The following is an 18,019-nucleotide window of genomic DNA, read 5'->3' as shown; positions in this document are numbered from 1 at the left end:
GATTTTTATAGTAACAAGAGAGTGAAAAAAGGTTATTGGATTTTCCACGGTTACTGAAATCAGGTTTGTGTAATTAATTTAACTTTGGTCAACGTCTCCTTTCAAATTCACTAATTCGTTTTGGTTTGACTCTACTTTGTTTCTTACTCCCTAAACATGAGTATTTATTACCATCATTAATTAATTTTCATATGAAGTCCTGTCCGAAAATTTCCTAACAATGAAAAAAAACATTTCTTGGTAATCATTATTCCACTTTTGTTTTCAACCATGAAAGTTTCATGTTAACAATTCAGAGTGATATGATGCGAAGCAATGAAATACAGTATTTGAGTGCTTTTAGGTTCAATCTCATTTGCATATTTTGCGTATTGAGGAAAAGTTACTAAAACGGAAATGGATTACTTTTATAGAACGTACTAAAATTAAAAGAGTTTTATTTCTATGGATTACTTTTATAATGTAATGATTTAATTAATATTGCGTATGCATTGTATACTTTTCAAAAAAATATTTGGCGCATATCATTATCGTTGTGTATTTGATATGAATGTAATGCACATCAAAATTTAATGAATTATGAAACCTAGTTGACTTGTCTAAATATTAGTAGTACTAATAAATGGTGCATTCATTGCAAACCAATTATGAGAGTTGAATAGATTTGGTTATTAGTAATAATGATAAATGGCATTTAATCACATTTTTTGTTGACTTTTTTATTAGATTTATATTACCTTCATCCTGTGAAATGGTCATATTTTTTCATTTATATCATCCATTAAAATTATTCTCTATCGTTTATGGTAAGTTTTTCTCTCTAATAAGGCGAGTTTCATTTTCTAATAACAATACTTCAACCATTTTTCTCTCTATATCTTTCTCACTTATCAATTTTGTATTAAAACTCATTCGTCTACTATTATGATTATTTTTTGTGACTGAAGTGGTAATTTTTAAATTGGAATATTGATATGGGACTAATCTAACAAAAAGTTAGAAAGGCGAATTTGTAAAAAGTTTTCTAACTCAATTTATTCCTAAGATCGAAAACTCGAAGATTGTTAAAAAAAAAACTATATTCATTAAAAAATGTAGAAATAGTAACTGAGCTTGAGAAAGTGAAAAAAAATATTACTCCGTGTAACTGAAAATCTATGAGATTATCAAAATTAAAGATGTTTAGAATTTATTTATTTTTTGGAAAATACACAAAATTTGGTATTTTGGTTAAGAATTGTAAATGTACCTATTAATTTTAGTTAAATTAATTAATTAGATTTAATTTAAGACCCGGATTACAGTTGGCATGCAAATAAAGAAAACAATATTCCCTCGTCTCACTTGAAAAGTCAAAAGTGATATATTTTCCTTTTTGTGATATTCCCTTCACAGGAGTAACACATTTTACAGTGGAAACACCACTCTGTCTTTATGGAATATCCCATTGACCATATGAGTAGTTTGTATGTGATAAATTGGTTGAAGTAATACAAAAAAAAAAGGAAAGTAGTACTAGTATACTATATTAAGAGCACCGACAATCGGTGGAAGGCAGTTTGCGTTGCTGGGCCGACGAGGGAGGGGTGGACTTGATCCTTCTTTGGAAACCTGATGATTTTGTTTAATCTTTTGTTTTAGTTTGCCCATGGAATTAACTCCCATGATTTAGCCTCATGAATTAGCTGAATTTTAGCTCTATTAAGTTGTGAAATGGTAGTCTATTTTATAGATTATTTTGATCCTAATTTATAATTTGAGTAATACTCCATTAAACAAAACTTGGATGGAATTAAAGTTGGAGCTTGAATGGATACTGTACGGATCCAAAGTTTAAAATTGTATAAGTTGGGGAATTTTGTCTAATTTGATTGTGTATGCCCAAGTTGAACTTGTTTACGTACAAATTGTGAGTTAGGATATTATGTTTGAACTTTGAACCAAGAAAGAGAAAAAAATATATCAAATCCTATGGTTTATTTCTGAGAATTTGGAATCATTGTTTTATTTCTTGAGTATTTAAACTAATTTAGGTACTATGGTTTAATAATTTGATAGAATAAAATTAGTTAGTAAATTCCTTACTGATGAATTTTGGTATTAAGTTCCAAATTTTAAATCTTGTTGGTACTTGATAATGTAATTTTAGGCTATAATTGTTACTTAGTGATTTTAGAATACTGGAATAAAATGGTTGAATTAAAACCTTTTATTATAAAGAACAAGAAGAATGGAGGATTAAAAAAAAGGAAAATGATGTCTACCAATATACATCCCAATAGAATATATTTATAAGTAGAGATAAGAATAGTTCAATTATATTTTATTTAAGAGAACATAAAGTATATCAAAAAGGTTATATATGTAAATTGGTTTCAACATTAACTCACTGTGTGACCAGCAGCCATATTATGACCAAAGAGCTTTATCGAAAATGATTATAGACATTCTACAACATAGAGATGTGTGTATATTATATATACAAACTCAAGAACTACACATACTAATACACTGATGTCTTCCTGTAGTTAGAGGGGACTACAATGTATGCACTTACTCGAAGGCAAGAGACATGAAAGTGTCGTCGTCCAATAGACTGGAAATGTCGAGCAGATCCTCGTCCGCGCTCATCATTTCTGGGAACATCGATGACATATCCGAACCATCCTGCTCAACACAAACACTCAGTATTTCAGCAAGATCATTAGCAGCCGTAGAAAATGAGGTTTCCTTAATTTCGACCAAATCACCACTGATAACAATCAACAAGTTTTTCTACCTATATAGTTGAGTCAATATGCATTTCGCATTGTACATATATGCTTTTCTCACTCATCAATCAAGTTCAAGTTATAACTACCTGATTTTCACGAAACTCTTCAGCAGCAGTTAGAAGCCTACGATACTGAGCTCGCCCTTCTGGATTTTGAGCCATGGATTGGACCCTTGCTAGTGCTTTTTGCATCCTTTCTTCAGTTTGTTTTCTTCCTTCCTTTAGAACGTCGTAATCATCTTCTGGCACTGGCAAAGGCAAGCTGCTCTGGGCATCCGGTTCTTTCTGGACGGCATCTGATCGAAATCCACGCAATCCACTTCTTTTGCGTCTCCACCGCAAAATCACCTTCTCCAATATTCCAACTGACCAGATAATGGGTTTATATTTCTTCCTCACCTGATGGCCCCTGACATGAGCCTTCAGCCAAAACCAAAGAAACGTCAGTTCTAATGAGGATTGTTGGTACTTTTAGATTAAAATACTAGCAATCTATTACGATGAGTAACGTTTGTGCTTAGACCTATAACACATACAGCAATGGTGAGTTGGTGACAGACCACTACTTCAGCATTATTTTGGAAGATTAAAGTAGCATTGTGTCATATTATTTGAAGTAACATATAATTAGCCAATGGAAAGACTAATATATTCTAAGACTATAAAAGAGACAAAACTAAGCACAGCTTGATATAAGAGAAGAAAAGCACCTGTATTTTGACAATTTTTTGACGAATTAGTAAAAATTCTTTTCTTTTCTTCCAACCACGGTACTTTTTCTGAATCTGTAGAGCAGCAGTATTGGCCATACCATCAGAATGACCAAGCCTGGATGTTTTAGCAGCTACAAGAGAAATAGCATCTGGAGTCAGCAACTCATCATCAGACTCCTGATCAATAAGCTTTTTCCTCTGAAAAGACTGAATTCGGAAAATTTGGTGTATGCGAGCTGCTGCTTGTCTGGCATTACATACTGCAGCAAGTGAATCCTTTAGTGAAAGTGTATCTGGAACATCTGCTCCGGTTCTTGGAACTGCTAAGCGTTCTGAAACTGTCTGTATTGGTTCAAATGCAGAAACTTCTGCAGTTCCACCATCATTTACTCTAAGAGTTGAGAGGTGTGACGTCAAGGACGTCTCGGCAAGGAAGCCAGATATTCCCTTGTGTCCACTAGAAGAAGCCAAGTCTGCAGGAGTTCTACCCAGTGGGTATTCAGCTGATGGATCCGTCAGTGGTCCAGGAGATGCACCAAGAGAAACAAGGACAGCAACTACATCCTCCCTGTAAGCAATAAGAGATAGTGAGAAAAGTAGTCAAAACTTTAGCCTCTCCGTTTTCCAAATGTTTCTCATTTCTTTCTTCTTCTACGACACCCAACGTAATCCATAAGCACAGGATGGATGCTAGTTTTTTAACACCAAGCTATGGTTCTGAAGATCATCCACGACATATTTCAGAATTCTTATATCAAAATCAAGTTATAAACATTAATTTAAGTCAAACTTCCATACATGTGTTTTACCAATAAAAAATAACCAATCATTGCAAACGAATGAAGAGTCAGAGGAGCAGCGTGATATTAATAAACAATAGAAGGACAATTATCATCAGTAAAGCAAAAGAGAATATTCTGCTCAAAAAAACATAACCTCATCTCGAGGAAAAAAGGGAATTAAATTGGAGCTGGCCATTCAGGTGAATTTTATGAGAAGATAGGTTTCCATAAAAAAAAGTTGAGTTTTACCTGCCATAAGCTGCGGCCCAATGAAGTGCTGTAAAACCATAAACATCACGGAAATCTATGCTAACTCCTGAGATTATTATTGGCTGGATGGCCCAATCAAAACCTAGAGCAGCAGCCAGGTGCAACACATTTTGACCTCTCTCGTCAATCATTGTAAGCCCCTTACCATCATCAGCGGCCCGGCTTAGAAGCCAGGAGTAAAATTTTTCTTTAAGATGCTTTTTAAGGAGCATCTCCCCAATCACCTTCAGATGTGCCCCATCATTTTCTGAAAGTTCTGCCTCCAGGTCATTCTCCTCCATCATTGAAATTATTTTATTGGTTACACTCAGTCTTTCAAATTCATTTCCACCAGAATGTATAGGACTTCCAACAGGTTCACGGTGCAATATCATCTCAAATCTCTGATAGAGATGCATCATAATAGCATTATCTCCACTTAAATTGATAGAACCAATAATTTGGTCTGGTCCAGACCTATATTCAAATTCACGCAACTCGCTGCAAGCCAACCTGTTTGAACAAGTTACATAGAAAGGGACAAGTCCCGGATTCTGTAATGGAGCACAGCAACAAAGAATACCATCTGCTAAAACGTCTGCCTGAACCTCCATTTCTCCAAACATAATGGACCATCTGTATCTAGAAAACTCTTCACTGCTCGTAAGAAATTTTCCAGTAATGAGGACCTGGTTGATGTCACGAAAAGATATTGTTAGCAAATCTTGAGGGGGTACTTGGATGATGATTATAGAGATGAGAGAACAGGAATGAAATTTAAAATGGTGTTATGTTCGTAACAAGGATTGGATATGTGAATAGTGATTGGATAACCTATTCCTCAGGAACTGGTCTCACTTCAATGTTGGGGAAGAATAAAATTAATGTCCCTCAACCATTGTAACTATCTCCATTTTTCTATTTTCCCATTTTAACCAACCATACCCTACTATGGTTTCACCTTTCAACTACCATATTGACCTAGCACAGAAATACACAATGAGAGGCAACATTGTGTATTTCCTACTATTTAGTTCGTATTTAATTCACGCTACCCGCTGCAAGCCATATTAGTAGAGCAACAATATTGATATGTTGACTAAACTTATAGATATGAAAGGCAAGAGCAATTGTGTCTTTTCATCCTAGGTATGCTTTGTTTCCTTCTATTTATTTTGTATTTCATACTTAATTTCCTTTAAAGTCCATGCATAGGTCCAACTTGTGCCAATAATAACATGACCATACTTCTGTGGAAGCTTGATAACAGAAAGAAGTACCTTTGTATCCAAAGTTGAGTAAGCCCAGCTAGGTGAAAAGTCAATAATAGTAAAAAGCTGGTCCTGCGAAACTGAAGGATTCAGTGTATGTGTATCCACTTGCAGCTGAGCTGACATAATAGGGTCATACTCGCTTCCCATACTACTCCAAGAAAGTCCATTACTTGACTGCATATCTAGATCACCACCTTCTCCAATTTCTTTAGCAATCCACCGGGAGAAGCTGTCAACTTTCTTCAAGCTGTCTTCTGTTTGCAACCCATTAATCAGAGGCTTTCTCAGGTGGAAAGAGTAGCTTTCACTTCCTGTTAGCGTCATTCCATCCTCCATATTTGAATTTGTTGCATTTCCAGTATCTGTATCTGAGAGGAACATTTGAATGTTTCTTTGCCCAGATTGCTCTCCTTGATCTGAAGGAAGAGATTTCTGATCAAGCAATGCATTAAGCACCTGCCAATTGTCCTGGGCAGGAAGAAAACACTGTGATTCTTGTCCATAAGCAGTCTCTCCTGTTCAAGGGCAGCATGTTAGCAAGTCCAGTAAAAAAACATGCAATTGTTTGAATGGGTAATTGGGTATGAATCGTGTTATATACAACAATACCAGCAGCTGGGTCTGGCAAAAATTCCTGCCATGATGGCAAACCTTCTGTGATTTGAGCCCCACTTATAAAACTGCCTCCGTCATTTTTATTAACCCCTAAACATGATGAGTAATTCAGAGCAGAAACATTTTGATTTCCTTGACAAAAATAATCAATAAATAGAAATGAAAGCACTTTCTACTTCACCACTTTCACATAAACAGGGATGGAAATAAAACAGAAAATAAGGAGGAGAAACATGAAATAGATACCTGAATTAAAAAGTTGATTATAAGAGCTTGATTGGGCAGTATCATCAATCGATGGGGATTCCGAATATGAATGAAGTGTGTTACTTACTTGGTGATTGCTCTCTGAAGTTCCACATAGAAAACAAGATATTAATTACATCATCTTAATACCAAAACCGACATTCATAGAGAGAGGGAGAGGTACCAGATTCAGCATCTTCATATGCCGAAGACAAGGTGCTGGTTGGGCTTGTTCCACGGAAACTGGAAGTTAGTGAGCTCTCATTTTCAGAATTCGGTACTACTCTGTCACTGTTTCTAGCATAGCTGTTGTTTGTCTTATTACCCTGGAGAGGGTAAAAAATAAATTTTTAGCAAAAAACTTAAAAGCTATACCTTTAGCTTTCCTAATATCTGAATTCCATTACATCAAGTTTAATATGAAAAAGAATCCACACAGCAAAACCATATTATTCTTAAATAAAACATCTGACCTTGACTTCCAAATAGTGGACAAACACTATGTGCATGAGATCCCTGCACGATTAGAAATTTTGATAAGAACTGATTGATTGCTGCGATTGGTTTAAGATATGGAAGAGTGGAGTTGATGAATGGATCAAATAACAACACCTCCCGAGTAAAGCACTAAGAAGTCAGAAGTTTTGCAAGATTTATAAAAGATACATCAAATATGATAAATAAAATGGTGTACATATGATAACTGTAAGTTAGCAAGACTGAAGAATATGCATCAAGCCAAATAAAAACATACAAGTCCAAACAGAGCTGAGGCAACAGACAACAGTTCAAGTGGCAGGATAATAGTTCAAGATTTCAGCAAGTTTCAGTATGAAGTAGTCTCGAACAAAATGAGCTAGAGAGCCAATTCATCATCTGTGGTATACGTCATTATTAGTTAATCTAAGCTCCAGTACACCTTAAGACCATAGCTCTAGAAATCAGGTTTGATTCCATTCTTATACAGTTAAACACATACCACGATAATCATGGATCAGGTAAAAACTAGATAATTACCACCAATAGTTAGTGGTTGCTGGTTAAAACATTCACATGGCATTAGTGCTTATACATACTGTAACCTTATAGCTAGTGAATTGAGATCAAGTTCAACATAATATGAGATTGTCTTTATTTTCTCTACTTTTCACTCTCTCCTAGTACTTTAGTATCTATTTATTTAATACATTATACATCTCTTTCTTAATCTCCATGCTGAAAAGAAATGACTCTACTACCGCAGAACGGAGGGAGTATATTGTTACATTTATCGGTCAGAGTGCAGTCCTATCAAATGGCTTACCTTCAGTTTCTCATGTGCTTCCTTGACAGTTTTCCCATCCTTTTTCTTCCTCCAGTTATGAGCATCCTTGCGGAAGTACCTTAAGATCTTACGATTGAAAAGAAAAACAGAACCACCTGAAAATAACGTTCCATCTTTAGAAAATTGCTTTCTAGCTAATGTTCTACTACATGATACAAGAATAAAGGACTGTCACTAAACAAATTTTTAAGACAGACCAGAATAACAAGAAAATAAAGTTATATAACTTGCTTAGATCCAGGGACGGATCTAGCATAAAGCTAGAGGGGGAAAATGACCCTGCTCATGTTTTACTACGAATATACATGTATAACTCACTATAGAATTTTTTAGATTAATTTTCCACTAATTGCCCCTTTTTCAATTTTTAACATTTCTCCATGTACTTTTTGCCCCTTCTACTATGAATTCTTGGCTCCTCCCTGCTTAGATCCTAACTTATAACATGATTCCATAAGTCAATAAGAATGCCAGATCAAAGAGAAATATAGAATAAAACTAGATAGATCAACTTCTTCATAATTAACTTACTAAATGAACCATAAACAAAAATTATATGAAGCAAACATAATACTGAGTAGATGAAGAAGACATACTAACTGGTTTGTTCGGAGCCTCAGGAGAAATATGAAACTTTTCATGGTTTCTAAGAATTTCACAAATTTCAGCAGGTCTCAGCCACCGATTTTGAGCTTCCGATAGTATCTGCTTAATATCTGCAATTTAAACGTAATAAATTAGGTCTTCTACCAAACAATCAAACATATTACAGACAAAAAAATTCCTTATACAGCCAGGTTGCAGTAACATACATATTTGAAAATAGAGAAAGCTGATTTGTACTTAAACATTCAAAACTGTGCATATCAATGAAACTGGATTAAACTAAAGGATTGATTACACTACCTAAATTTTGAAATTCTCATAAATAAACTAAAGTCACGAGAATCTAGTTTTACATATGGAATAACCAGCTAGTAACAAGCAAATTCAACTTTTTCAGAAATTAAACATTAATAGCAAGTTGTAGATCCTAAAACACTTCTCGATTGCTGCATCATAGTACATCATAGGTTGGGCGATACAAATCAAAGACCCAAGCAAAAATGGTGAAAAATGATGCACTAGCTGCGGAAGAGCTACACCTCTCACAGAACCAATCAAAATCTACAATATTTGCACTGGAGATCGATCAAACAAAATTAAATCCGCTAGATTAACAAGTAATTGAGATAAAACAGAAGAAATGCCCATCGCAGCCTAATTGGTACCTCCCCCCTCCATAAGTACTCTATCGCAACATCGTAAATTCAAGCTTCAAACCAAATCTAATTTCTATGCCACTAACTAACATTAATTCAGCAAATTCGGGAACTGAAAAGGGGGAACTAGATAAATTAGAAGGGTACCCAAACGGAACCCTAGATTATACGATCCGCTCTCAGCCATCAATCCCTAGATCGCAGAGCACAACAACTCCCCAGTCAGCTCATAATCTATGGATGGATAATCTAATATAAAATCTCCACAATATCTCTGCTGAATTATTGAGAGAGAATGAATGAATCAGATTACAATGGAATCGTTTACTCTACGAAGGTAAGCTAAAACAAAGTCAACGACACTTGTGGTAGCCTATGGACTTCCGACACGTGTCTAAATACAGATATTTATTGTCTTAATTGTTTTTTCTTGTGAAATAAAAATTGACAAAATCTCATTAAACTACAGTAATAAACTCTCTTGATAATATCAAAACACAAGATATAATTTTTATTTTTATTTCTCATTTTTTATTAAATATCTAGTGATTATATAAATCTAGAATTGGGGGTTGGTAAGAAGTCTGAGTTATTTTTATCGGTCAATATTGTGGCTATCCTACAAATGTTCAACTAGTATTCTTTAAGTTATAAACAATGGTAAAAGCTTAGCTTTGTAACAATGTTGTTGGTATCCTACAAATGTTCAACTCTATATGCTTTTGTATCTATATGTTTGTTTCATTATTAATAAGTTGAAATTATGAAATGTATTCATTTCGCACTGCTAATATATATATCAATTAAATTCCCAAAATAGAACTTATGGGATTAACGAACATTTGATAATAAAATTTAATTTAATATACTTGTATAATTTTCAAGTACTCGTAGTCGTGGAATGACTATTAGGTCAGCCGATCACACATGGCCCCACCTCCATCCATCTTTTGATAATAAAAGATTATATATAGAAATGGCTCTTTAACGCTTAATCGCGATTATTAAAAGTTTAATCAAGGTCATTCCAGTGGAGGCAATTAGGTGAGGGGAATACAAAATCAGAAACGTAGAAAGGATCCAAAGCAATTGTTTGAGTTATATGTTTTGGAATCTCTCTTTTACTAATTACAAACAATATCATATTTGAATTCGTATTTTTTTCCATGGGATAGACTTATCCAATCAATACCTCCCTCAGTTTCTTGTTAAGTAAAGTTATAGTAGTATGTATTCTTTTTTTGAAATGACCAAGATAAATCTTTTTTTTTTTACTATAAATCAACACTTTCATCTTCTATTGTATATTTTCTCTCATTTTTTTTCCACTTAACTAATTAAACACCATTTTAAGAAAAAAGATGAAGTTACTAGTATTAGATTATGAGTTATGTCTAGTTCTTAGCCATGTTAGTGCGTGATTATAAATAACAAGATAATGTAATATTGATATGTGAGTCAAATATTGAGTTGTAAGAAGACAACATTATCAATATGTGGACAAAAGAGACTCTAGAAAATAATTTCAATCTTGCATACAGTTTGACTGTGTCAAACCAATCGATGAAGACTAAGTCTTATCATATGTTGTTGAGATACAGTACATAATACATAATAGTACTTTGCTTGATGAAATATTTTTAGGCTCCATTTTTTTTGTAACTTTTTAGCAATAGTAATATGTTGTGAATCATGTTTGCTAATTCACTAGTCGCTGACTAGTAAACCCCCCAATCATGTTTCTTATTTTAGTCTGCAACTCGGAAAATAATAAAATCAAAAGGTCTATCTCAATCGAACTTAAAATCCTAATATATTTTCAAACATAGTAATCATATAATCATAAATTATGTAAATCTCAAGAATCATAATCTGGAAAATTATAATCTCATAAATCATTTAATTTGATCAAACAAACAGAGCCTTAAGTCTCGCTGCTGTCTTTGCAATTACGGTTATGATATGGAATTTAAAAATGTCAAAAGAGATTGTATATGATTATTCAAATAATAAAATTAACAAAACTATTAATTTCTTTAAATAACTATTAAATTATTAAAACAAGAATATTGTGCAATGTTATATAGCATTAAACTAAAAGGTAAAAGTATAGTAATTTAAAGATTTTGGCCTTAATCTGCAAATCCGGTCGAGATGATTAGTCAGATTTCGCCGAAGGTAAATTCGGTACACCGGTGTGCAAACAAAAAAAAGATAAAGTATATTACACCTAAAAGTTAGTACATCGTTCCAAAATGCTACAAAAATAACTTCTTCTTATCCATATTCAAATATCAGCAATTAAGGGAGATCACCTGCTACATCTCCTACTACACACATAATTGATGGTAGAGTTTATAATTCATGTTTGTGTATGAAGTAGGAGATGCGGGGGATGATCCTCATTGATCAACATACAATAATTGTAGATAAAAGCAATTTTAACGTTAATAGAATTACAAAAGTGAATCACTGTTAAATCAAATGTTCTTGCACAAAATATTAAAAATAGGATTATTTTTATGTGTTCATGTACAAATGTAAAAACTGGGAATATCAGTAATAAATTTGATGAAAGTATTAGGGCTCAAAAATAATATTACTTATAAGTATTGATATACGTAAAGAAAGTTCTGCCACGTTTGACTACACAATAGGTTGGTTACATGGTGCGTCCCCTGCAACCGCTCACACCATTTACTTCTTCCATTATTCTTGTTGAAGAAGAAATACTTACTAAAGAAAGACCTACTAGTTCCCAAATTATCGGATCACTGCAATATTTACCCATCTTTGAATAATCCCATACGTCTCGAACACATACACCACCCACTCAGCTCACGCCACGTAATCACAATGGTGGCGGCGATCACCTACTTCACCGAATCACGTTATTCTGCTTTTCCCTATAATATACAAACCCGCCACTATCCCCCACCGTTGCATTATTGCTTACGCAAACATTAATTAATCTGTAAAACTAAATCATTTGAGGCAACACTGTTCGTGCGTATCACCGGCGAATAAATGAACCACTTCATCGCCAGATCAGCGATGCGCCGCGCTGTCGCCGGCGCTACCCCCCGCTGCTACGCCGCGACGGCGTTGAGGACGCGTGTGTTCCCGCCGGCGCCCGGCGTTCAGGTTGAAGGTTTTACCGCGGCGTTGCAACGGATGATGAGTTCGGGGGCGGAGCCTACGTCGTCGCCACCGCCATCAGCGGCGAAGGCTGCGAAGAGCAGCGAGTTGCCGCCGGAGAAAGGTGGTGAGGTGGTTTCGAGCTATTGGGGGATTTCCAGACCTAAAGTCACGAGGGAGGATGGCACGGAGTGGCCGTGGAACTGCTTCATGGTAATTAATACGATCGCATTTCAGTATTTCGGTTGAATTGTGTTTTAGGTTGTGATTTATTCGTCGGAGGAATTTTGATGACCGTAATTGATGAACCTCTTTACTTGTTTTACCGTCTCGATTTTGGTGAAATTCTAGTGATCGTTGTTTGGAGCTATAACCTGATGGTTTATCGATGGGGTTGGAGCTACAGGGTTTATGATTATCTATGAATAAGTTTAAATCATCGTAATTGATGCATCTGTTTACATGTTTTCCGAGAATTGCAATGTTTGTTGTCTATTGTTTGGGGGGAAAGAAAAATATCTCACCTATGATTCAAATTGCTGGTAGAATTAGGGAAAATATCTCATCTATGATTCAAATTGCTGGTAGAATTAGGGAAAATATCTCATCTATGATTCAAATTGCTGGTAGAATCAGGGAAAATATCTCACCTATGATCTCAAATTGCTGAATAAATATAGTACTCCGTATCTGTAATCTCACATTGAATCACTATGATCCGAGTTGATGGTGCATCATCTGGACTTTTTGATGATAGATATCTCTGTAATCTCAGAACTTCAAGCAATCACAATAACTTAGTGGTTCAATAACTCAGTCATATTGTAGTGTTTTAGATCTTATTGCGGATTGCACAGTGTTGTTTGGGTTTCTGAAATCGTTCCAATCATGCAGCCATGGGAAACTTATGCGGCAGACGTATCAATTGATCTCCACAAGCACCACGTCCCAAAGACATTCATCGACAAATTAGCATTTAGGACTGTGAAACTTCTCAGAATCCCTACGGATGTGTTTTTCAAGGTTTGTTGTCTTCTTTATGCATCCTCTTGCTCTACCCACACATGTTGATGTTCTCCTCCAAATGCTCTGTTCTTGAAATGTGTCTGCGTTATAATATTTGTGCTTGTGTTTGCCTTAGGAGATGAAGACAGCAAGAAAAGTTTAGACAGTCGAGAAAATAATTGTACATATCCAGTTGCTACAATTTCATCTCTTATTTGCATCAAAGCTCATGAATCATAATGTTCACTTTTGAACGATAGGAAATGTTCTGTTTATTGAATTGACTTTGTAGAGTTCTTAATGTTGTTTCAGTATAGTGATATGCCAATTTGATTGGTCCATGAAGTGAAACTGTTATGTATGCTTTATGCTTTTTGTATTGGAGGAAGGCTGTGCATTTACTCCAAGTATATGCTTACTTTTATGCTTCTATTCTATCAATCTTCTAAACTTGAGTCAAGAAAACTTAAGTAAGATTTGGAGAAATCCTAGTCAGTCTGGTTTGGTGTTACTATTAAATACATGTTTGATTTGGATTCTAGAATTTGATGGGAAGCACAAATTTACATGTTCATTGATTCATGCTAGTATTGGACACATTTCTCTGCTGGTACGGATATATGAAGTTTGAATGGTTGCTGCTCTTTTTCCCACTAGAGTTAATATAGTCTATGAAATAAATTTGAAGATGTATGAAGCCGGGGAATCAGGCTCATATTTGGTTTAGCTGATACATGGCATGGCGTTTGCAGAGGCGGTATGGGTGCCGTGCAATGATGCTGGAAACCGTGGCTGCTGTTCCTGGTATGGTGGGAGGAATGCTGCTGCATCTTAGGTCCCTTCGCAAGTTCCAGCAGAGTGGGGGGTGGATCAAAGCATTGCTCGAAGAAGCTGAGAATGAGAGGATGCACCTGATGACGATGGTGGAGCTCGTGAAGCCCAAGTGGTACGAGCGGCTGCTGGTCCTCACTGTTCAGGGCGTCTTCTTCAACGGATTCTTCGTAATCTACTTGCTGTCCCCGAAAATGGCTCACAGGGTTGTGGGTTATCTAGAGGAAGAGGCTGTACATTCGTACACTGAGTTCTTAAAGGACATAGACAGTGGTGCAATAGAAAACATTGCAGCTCCTGCCATTGCAATCGATTACTGGAGGCTTCCCAAAACCGCAACTCTCAAGGATGTTATCACTGTCATCCGCGCTGATGAAGCTCACCACCGTGATGTCAACCATTTTGCTTCCGTGAGTTTACACAATGATATCTATCTTTGACATTACATGCATGGAACCATGGGGGTAAGGTAACGAACTCTGTTTTTATTGCGCAGGATATTCATTATCAGGGAAAGGAGTTGAGAGAAGCACCAGCTCCTGTGGGATATCACTAGATGTTCTTCTCTTATGCTGATGAGTTCAAAAATAATGTTGGATGACTTACTGTTATTGGTTAATACAGTGTCTTTGTCATTTTACTTGTGTTTGGCATCTGGCTTTTCATAAGAAGCAAATCGAAATTATTGGATGAGTATTAATTTTGCTCTTCGCATATAACTATGGTGGCATGTTTCAGTATAGTTTGCTATATGTATAAGTATATAATTTCTACGTGATTCTTGAAAAAATTACTCCATGTAGCTATTATTGGTATGAGCGAGCATGATCTGGTCCTACCAATTTGAGGCGACGTCGCCGTCATTGCAAACTCTGGGAGAATAAACTAAAATTTTCTTACACTCCAAGCATTTATTTTCTTCGGATTCCTTATCTATAGTATTTCTTAAACTATATAGGCTAACCTTTGGGTTTTGAATTGAGTTATTTACAATAAAAAAAGTTGTATTAAATCCTCAACATACAATCTTTTTAATCTTGAAGCTTTGTTTTCTTTCAAATAAAGAGAGTATCAATTATAGTTTTTCATTTACTTCATAATGACTCAGAATCCTCGACCTATTGGATGAAATAGATACAAGCATTTTGCTAATTGAGTTATGTTTCATCTCTCATTCAAAATTTGAAGGTTAATTTAAGTTTTAATGCTTCCGCCCAAAAAAGACTGAAAAATGATCCAAATCATATTTGTACAAGTCATGTATAGAGAGCCAACAATGAACTTGCATGTGTGTGTGTGTGTGTGTGTGTGTTTTGTTGTTTCTTCCAAATTTCAGCAAATATGAATCATCTCATTGGCTCAATCCATATACTGATATACATGTGGTCTGTCTAAGATACAGAAATGCCACCTAACAGATTTCACCTCTATCAATTCCGAAGCAAAGAATGAAGAAGACAAATTGCGCAGCAGCAGAAATATTTGCAAAGTTATAAGCAGGACACAATTCTCTATCTGGTATCATCATGATATGAATTATGAACGTAGAAATTAATACTCAACTTCACTAGAGACTGTAAGCCCACCTACTACAAGAGTAAACCAGGCATTGAGCTCTTGCGAACGAACAACAGCTAAAAGGTTGAAAAATTATGATAATTCACTTCTGTTATTCAATGTAAGACTTTACAGAGATAATACATTGGGATCCACATGTACATGATTGGCCATCTTACTTCAGTATGACAAGAGCAAACTTACGTGATGGAATTTAGCGGACAGTATCAAGTGATTCTCTACCACCAAGAGTCTTTATTATAGCCTCAAGAAGTTTTATCTCTTTATCCCGCTTTGAAATCTCTTGCTGTTTCGCACACAGTTCTTCCATATGCAGTTCAAATACTTCTGAAAGATAGGGAACAACCTTTAATAAGATCTACAGAACTGTTTGTGAAGCATGTGGGAACACAATAGGGAAGCAAAAATAATATGGCTTTTAGTTTTAGGACAATTTATTTTACTGGTATCTAGGCAACTCGGTAGAAAAGAAGCTTCTTTTCAAAGCCGCACAAACTTTTGAATCTGTAACACTTCTGGTGACAATGTACTTAAAGGAAGAATAGTATTAATGTTGAGTATCTAAAGACATTAAGACGGTGAAACTTGTGAATTTTGCACTTGAGTACATTCAAAGCTAAGTGCTGAAGCTCAATCTTAAGTGAAATACGATTAACCATCTTCAACAAACCTTCAGTGACACATAAAGCTTTTTGTGCTTGTTAGAAACTTAAATGACAATGCCATTTTGTGTACACATGCATGATGCATGTATGTAATTTCGTTCAAAATTAATCAGGGAATGAATTCTTAGAGCAAGTAAGAATTGGTGCAGTACATGATGTCAGCCTATAAAAATTGAGGGTTCGTCACATAATGATGTTTGATAGTAGGAAATATAGCAACAGTTTAAAACCGATTTTCCCTGTGTATCTTATAAGAAAGGAACCAAAGAAACATACTAGAGGTGTTCTCGAGTTCTTTTGTGATTTCTATAGTACGCAATTCAGCAGCTTTCTGTGCTGACTCAGCCTGCCGTTTTTCATTTCGTGCACGTGCTGCTGCTGAAATGGCAGCATCAAGTTCTTTCTCTAAAGTCTCAACTCTTTGCTCAAGAACCTGTAATCAAAAGTTTGTAAAATTGAAAACCTGTCAACAAACGAGTAACTCATTGCTTCAAGCAAACAAGAAGAAGGTTAACATCATATACAGATATACATTGTACAACCAAAATTAAGGTGGCATGCCATCTATTAAACTATACAGTAAGCCAACTAGAGCCAAAAGTGTCTCAGACAAGTCTATATCATTGGATTAACATTCTATCACAAGCCAAAAAATCTAATAAACAATAAAAATTGATTCAGCGAAACAAACTAACCAGTTTAAATTCCTCCCAGTAAATTTGAAGTGGAACTAAGAAAACAAACTCAAAAAAACGAATCAAATATAGAGAAGCAATCAATGACATTTATTTATATTCTACAGTAAATTGGCGGATTATGATTCAAATTCGATAATACCACGCTTCAACTCTTTCCCAATAAACATTCCCCAAATTTCAGGGTAAATATCCATAAACCAAAATAACAATTCTGAAAGTGACATAAAACAATAAAGTCAACAAGTATCACAAATGGTGAGCAGCTAGAACCCTCGATCCCTAAAATCCGATAACAATTTACAGCAAAACCAATCAAATATAGCAAACCGTGAGCAGCTAAAGAAAACAGTACAGAACCTCTAACTATGATCATTCCAATTCGGCAAGTCATTCAAAATCAGAAAAACATCATAATCAAACACCACTTAGAAACTCCAAATCCAGATTTAAAATATTAAGCTTCAAATCAATTCTTCAAATAATTGACAGCAGTTCTCAGACCGAATCGACGAATGGAAAGCTGAGTTAGCAGAATTTAGACCTTGATCGAGCGAGCTTGCTCGGAGCTGAGTGAGGCCTTGGCAAATGTTTCATCGTCGACGTAAACAGCTTTCTTGATGAGTAATTTCTGCAGAGAATCTAAATTCGACGCCATCTCCGTCAGATTGCCGATGGCCGTCGTCCATCGCTCCGCCCCTTTCACTTTCTCTCTCTCTTCCATTTTTTTAATCTCGTTTTCTCACTCCATATTCCTTCATCTAGTTTACATTTTGGGGTCAGAATCGCATATTCAAAATTTCAAGGGGCTAAAATTAATTAGTGGTAAAGTTATCACAACAAATTCTCCATTTTTCCCATTCTTACAA

General features: G+C 35.3%; 3 protein-coding genes across 4 annotated transcripts; 1 reads left to right on the top strand and 2 right to left on the bottom strand.

Annotated features, from left to right (window-relative positions):
• Nucleotides 1-2,361: 2,361 nt before the first annotated feature.
• Nucleotides 2,362-9,550, bottom strand: LOC125209204 (calmodulin-binding transcription activator 2). Its single transcript, XM_048108809.1, has 12 exons — nt 9,386-9,550; nt 8,573-8,692; nt 7,936-8,071; nt 7,126-7,168; nt 6,837-6,978; nt 6,653-6,754; nt 6,401-6,496; nt 5,798-6,306; nt 4,518-5,206; nt 3,484-4,054; nt 2,861-3,193; nt 2,362-2,667 (listed from the first exon to the last, which is right to left on the bottom strand). The coding sequence occupies exons 1-12, from the start codon at nt 9,423-9,425 to the stop codon at nt 2,554-2,556; spliced, it is 2,895 nt and encodes a 964-aa protein (XP_047964766.1). The 5' UTR covers nt 9,426-9,550; the 3' UTR covers nt 2,362-2,553.
• A 2,634-nt stretch (nt 9,551-12,184) lies between these two features.
• Nucleotides 12,185-14,985, top strand: LOC125213700 (ubiquinol oxidase, mitochondrial-like). Its single transcript, XM_048114380.1, has 4 exons — nt 12,185-12,589; nt 13,271-13,399; nt 14,134-14,622; nt 14,709-14,985. Exons 1-4 carry the CDS (start codon nt 12,266-12,268, stop codon nt 14,766-14,768), a joined length of 1,002 nt encoding a protein of 333 aa, XP_047970337.1. The 5' UTR covers nt 12,185-12,265; the 3' UTR covers nt 14,769-14,985.
• An 869-nt stretch (nt 14,986-15,854) lies between these two features.
• Nucleotides 15,855-17,907, bottom strand: LOC125213701. Of its 2 annotated transcripts, none has more exons than XM_048114382.1 (3): nt 17,695-17,907; nt 16,732-16,888; nt 15,855-16,117 (listed from the first exon to the last, which is right to left on the bottom strand). In XM_048114382.1, exons 1-3 carry the CDS (start codon nt 17,872-17,874, stop codon nt 15,984-15,986), a joined length of 471 nt encoding a protein of 156 aa, XP_047970339.1. In that variant the 5' UTR covers nt 17,875-17,907; the 3' UTR covers nt 15,855-15,983. The 2 variants fall into 2 exon arrangements, with proteins under 2 accessions (XP_047970339.1, XP_047970340.1); XM_048114383.1 differs by having other exon boundaries at nt 15,855-16,114.
• Between the last annotated feature and the right edge of the window lie 112 nt (nt 17,908-18,019).

This window comes from Salvia hispanica, chromosome 3 (genome assembly GCF_023119035.1).
Source record: "Salvia hispanica cultivar TCC Black 2014 chromosome 3, UniMelb_Shisp_WGS_1.0, whole genome shotgun sequence".
NCBI classification, from domain to species: domain Eukaryota; kingdom Viridiplantae; phylum Streptophyta; class Magnoliopsida; order Lamiales; family Lamiaceae; genus Salvia; species Salvia hispanica.
Note: the sequence above shows the minus strand (reverse complement) of the source record. Positions and strands in the feature narration are given on the sequence as shown.

What these genes read in the sequence shown, in the direction of transcription:
- LOC125209204 (XM_048108809.1), bottom strand. Translation starts at nt 9,425, where the DNA reads ATGGCTGAGAGCGGATCGTATAATCTAGGGTTCCGTTTGG. An exon ending in AAAAAATTGTCAAAATACAG is followed by an intron (nt 3,194 to 3,483) that starts GTGCTTTTCTTC and finishes TTTTGGCTGAAG; the next exon opens with GCTCATGTCAGGGGCCATCA. An exon ending in AAGAGTTTCGTGAAAATCAG is followed by an intron (nt 2,668 to 2,860) that starts GTAGTTATAACT and finishes TGTGTTGAGCAG; the next exon opens with GATGGTTCGGATATGTCATC.
- LOC125213700 (XM_048114380.1), top strand. Translation starts at nt 12,266, where the DNA reads ATGAACCACTTCATCGCCAGATCAGCGATGCGCCGCGCTGTCGCCGGC. An exon ending in GGCCGTGGAACTGCTTCATG is followed by an intron (nt 12,590 to 13,270) that starts GTAATTAATACG and finishes CCAATCATGCAG; the next exon opens with CCATGGGAAACTTATGCGGC. An exon ending in CTACGGATGTGTTTTTCAAG is followed by an intron (nt 13,400 to 14,133) that starts GTTTGTTGTCTT and finishes TGGCGTTTGCAG; the next exon opens with AGGCGGTATGGGTGCCGTGC.
- LOC125213701 (XM_048114382.1), bottom strand. Translation starts at nt 17,874, where the DNA reads ATGGAAGAGAGAGAGAAAGTGAAAGGGGCGGAGCGATGGACGACGGCC. An exon ending in AGCAAGCTCGCTCGATCAAG is followed by an intron (nt 16,889 to 17,694) that starts GTCTAAATTCTG and finishes TTTTGATTACAG; the next exon opens with GTTCTTGAGCAAAGAGTTGA. An exon ending in AGAACTCGAGAACACCTCTA is followed by an intron (nt 16,118 to 16,731) that starts GTATGTTTCTTT and finishes CCTATCTTTCAG; the next exon opens with AAGTATTTGAACTGCATATG.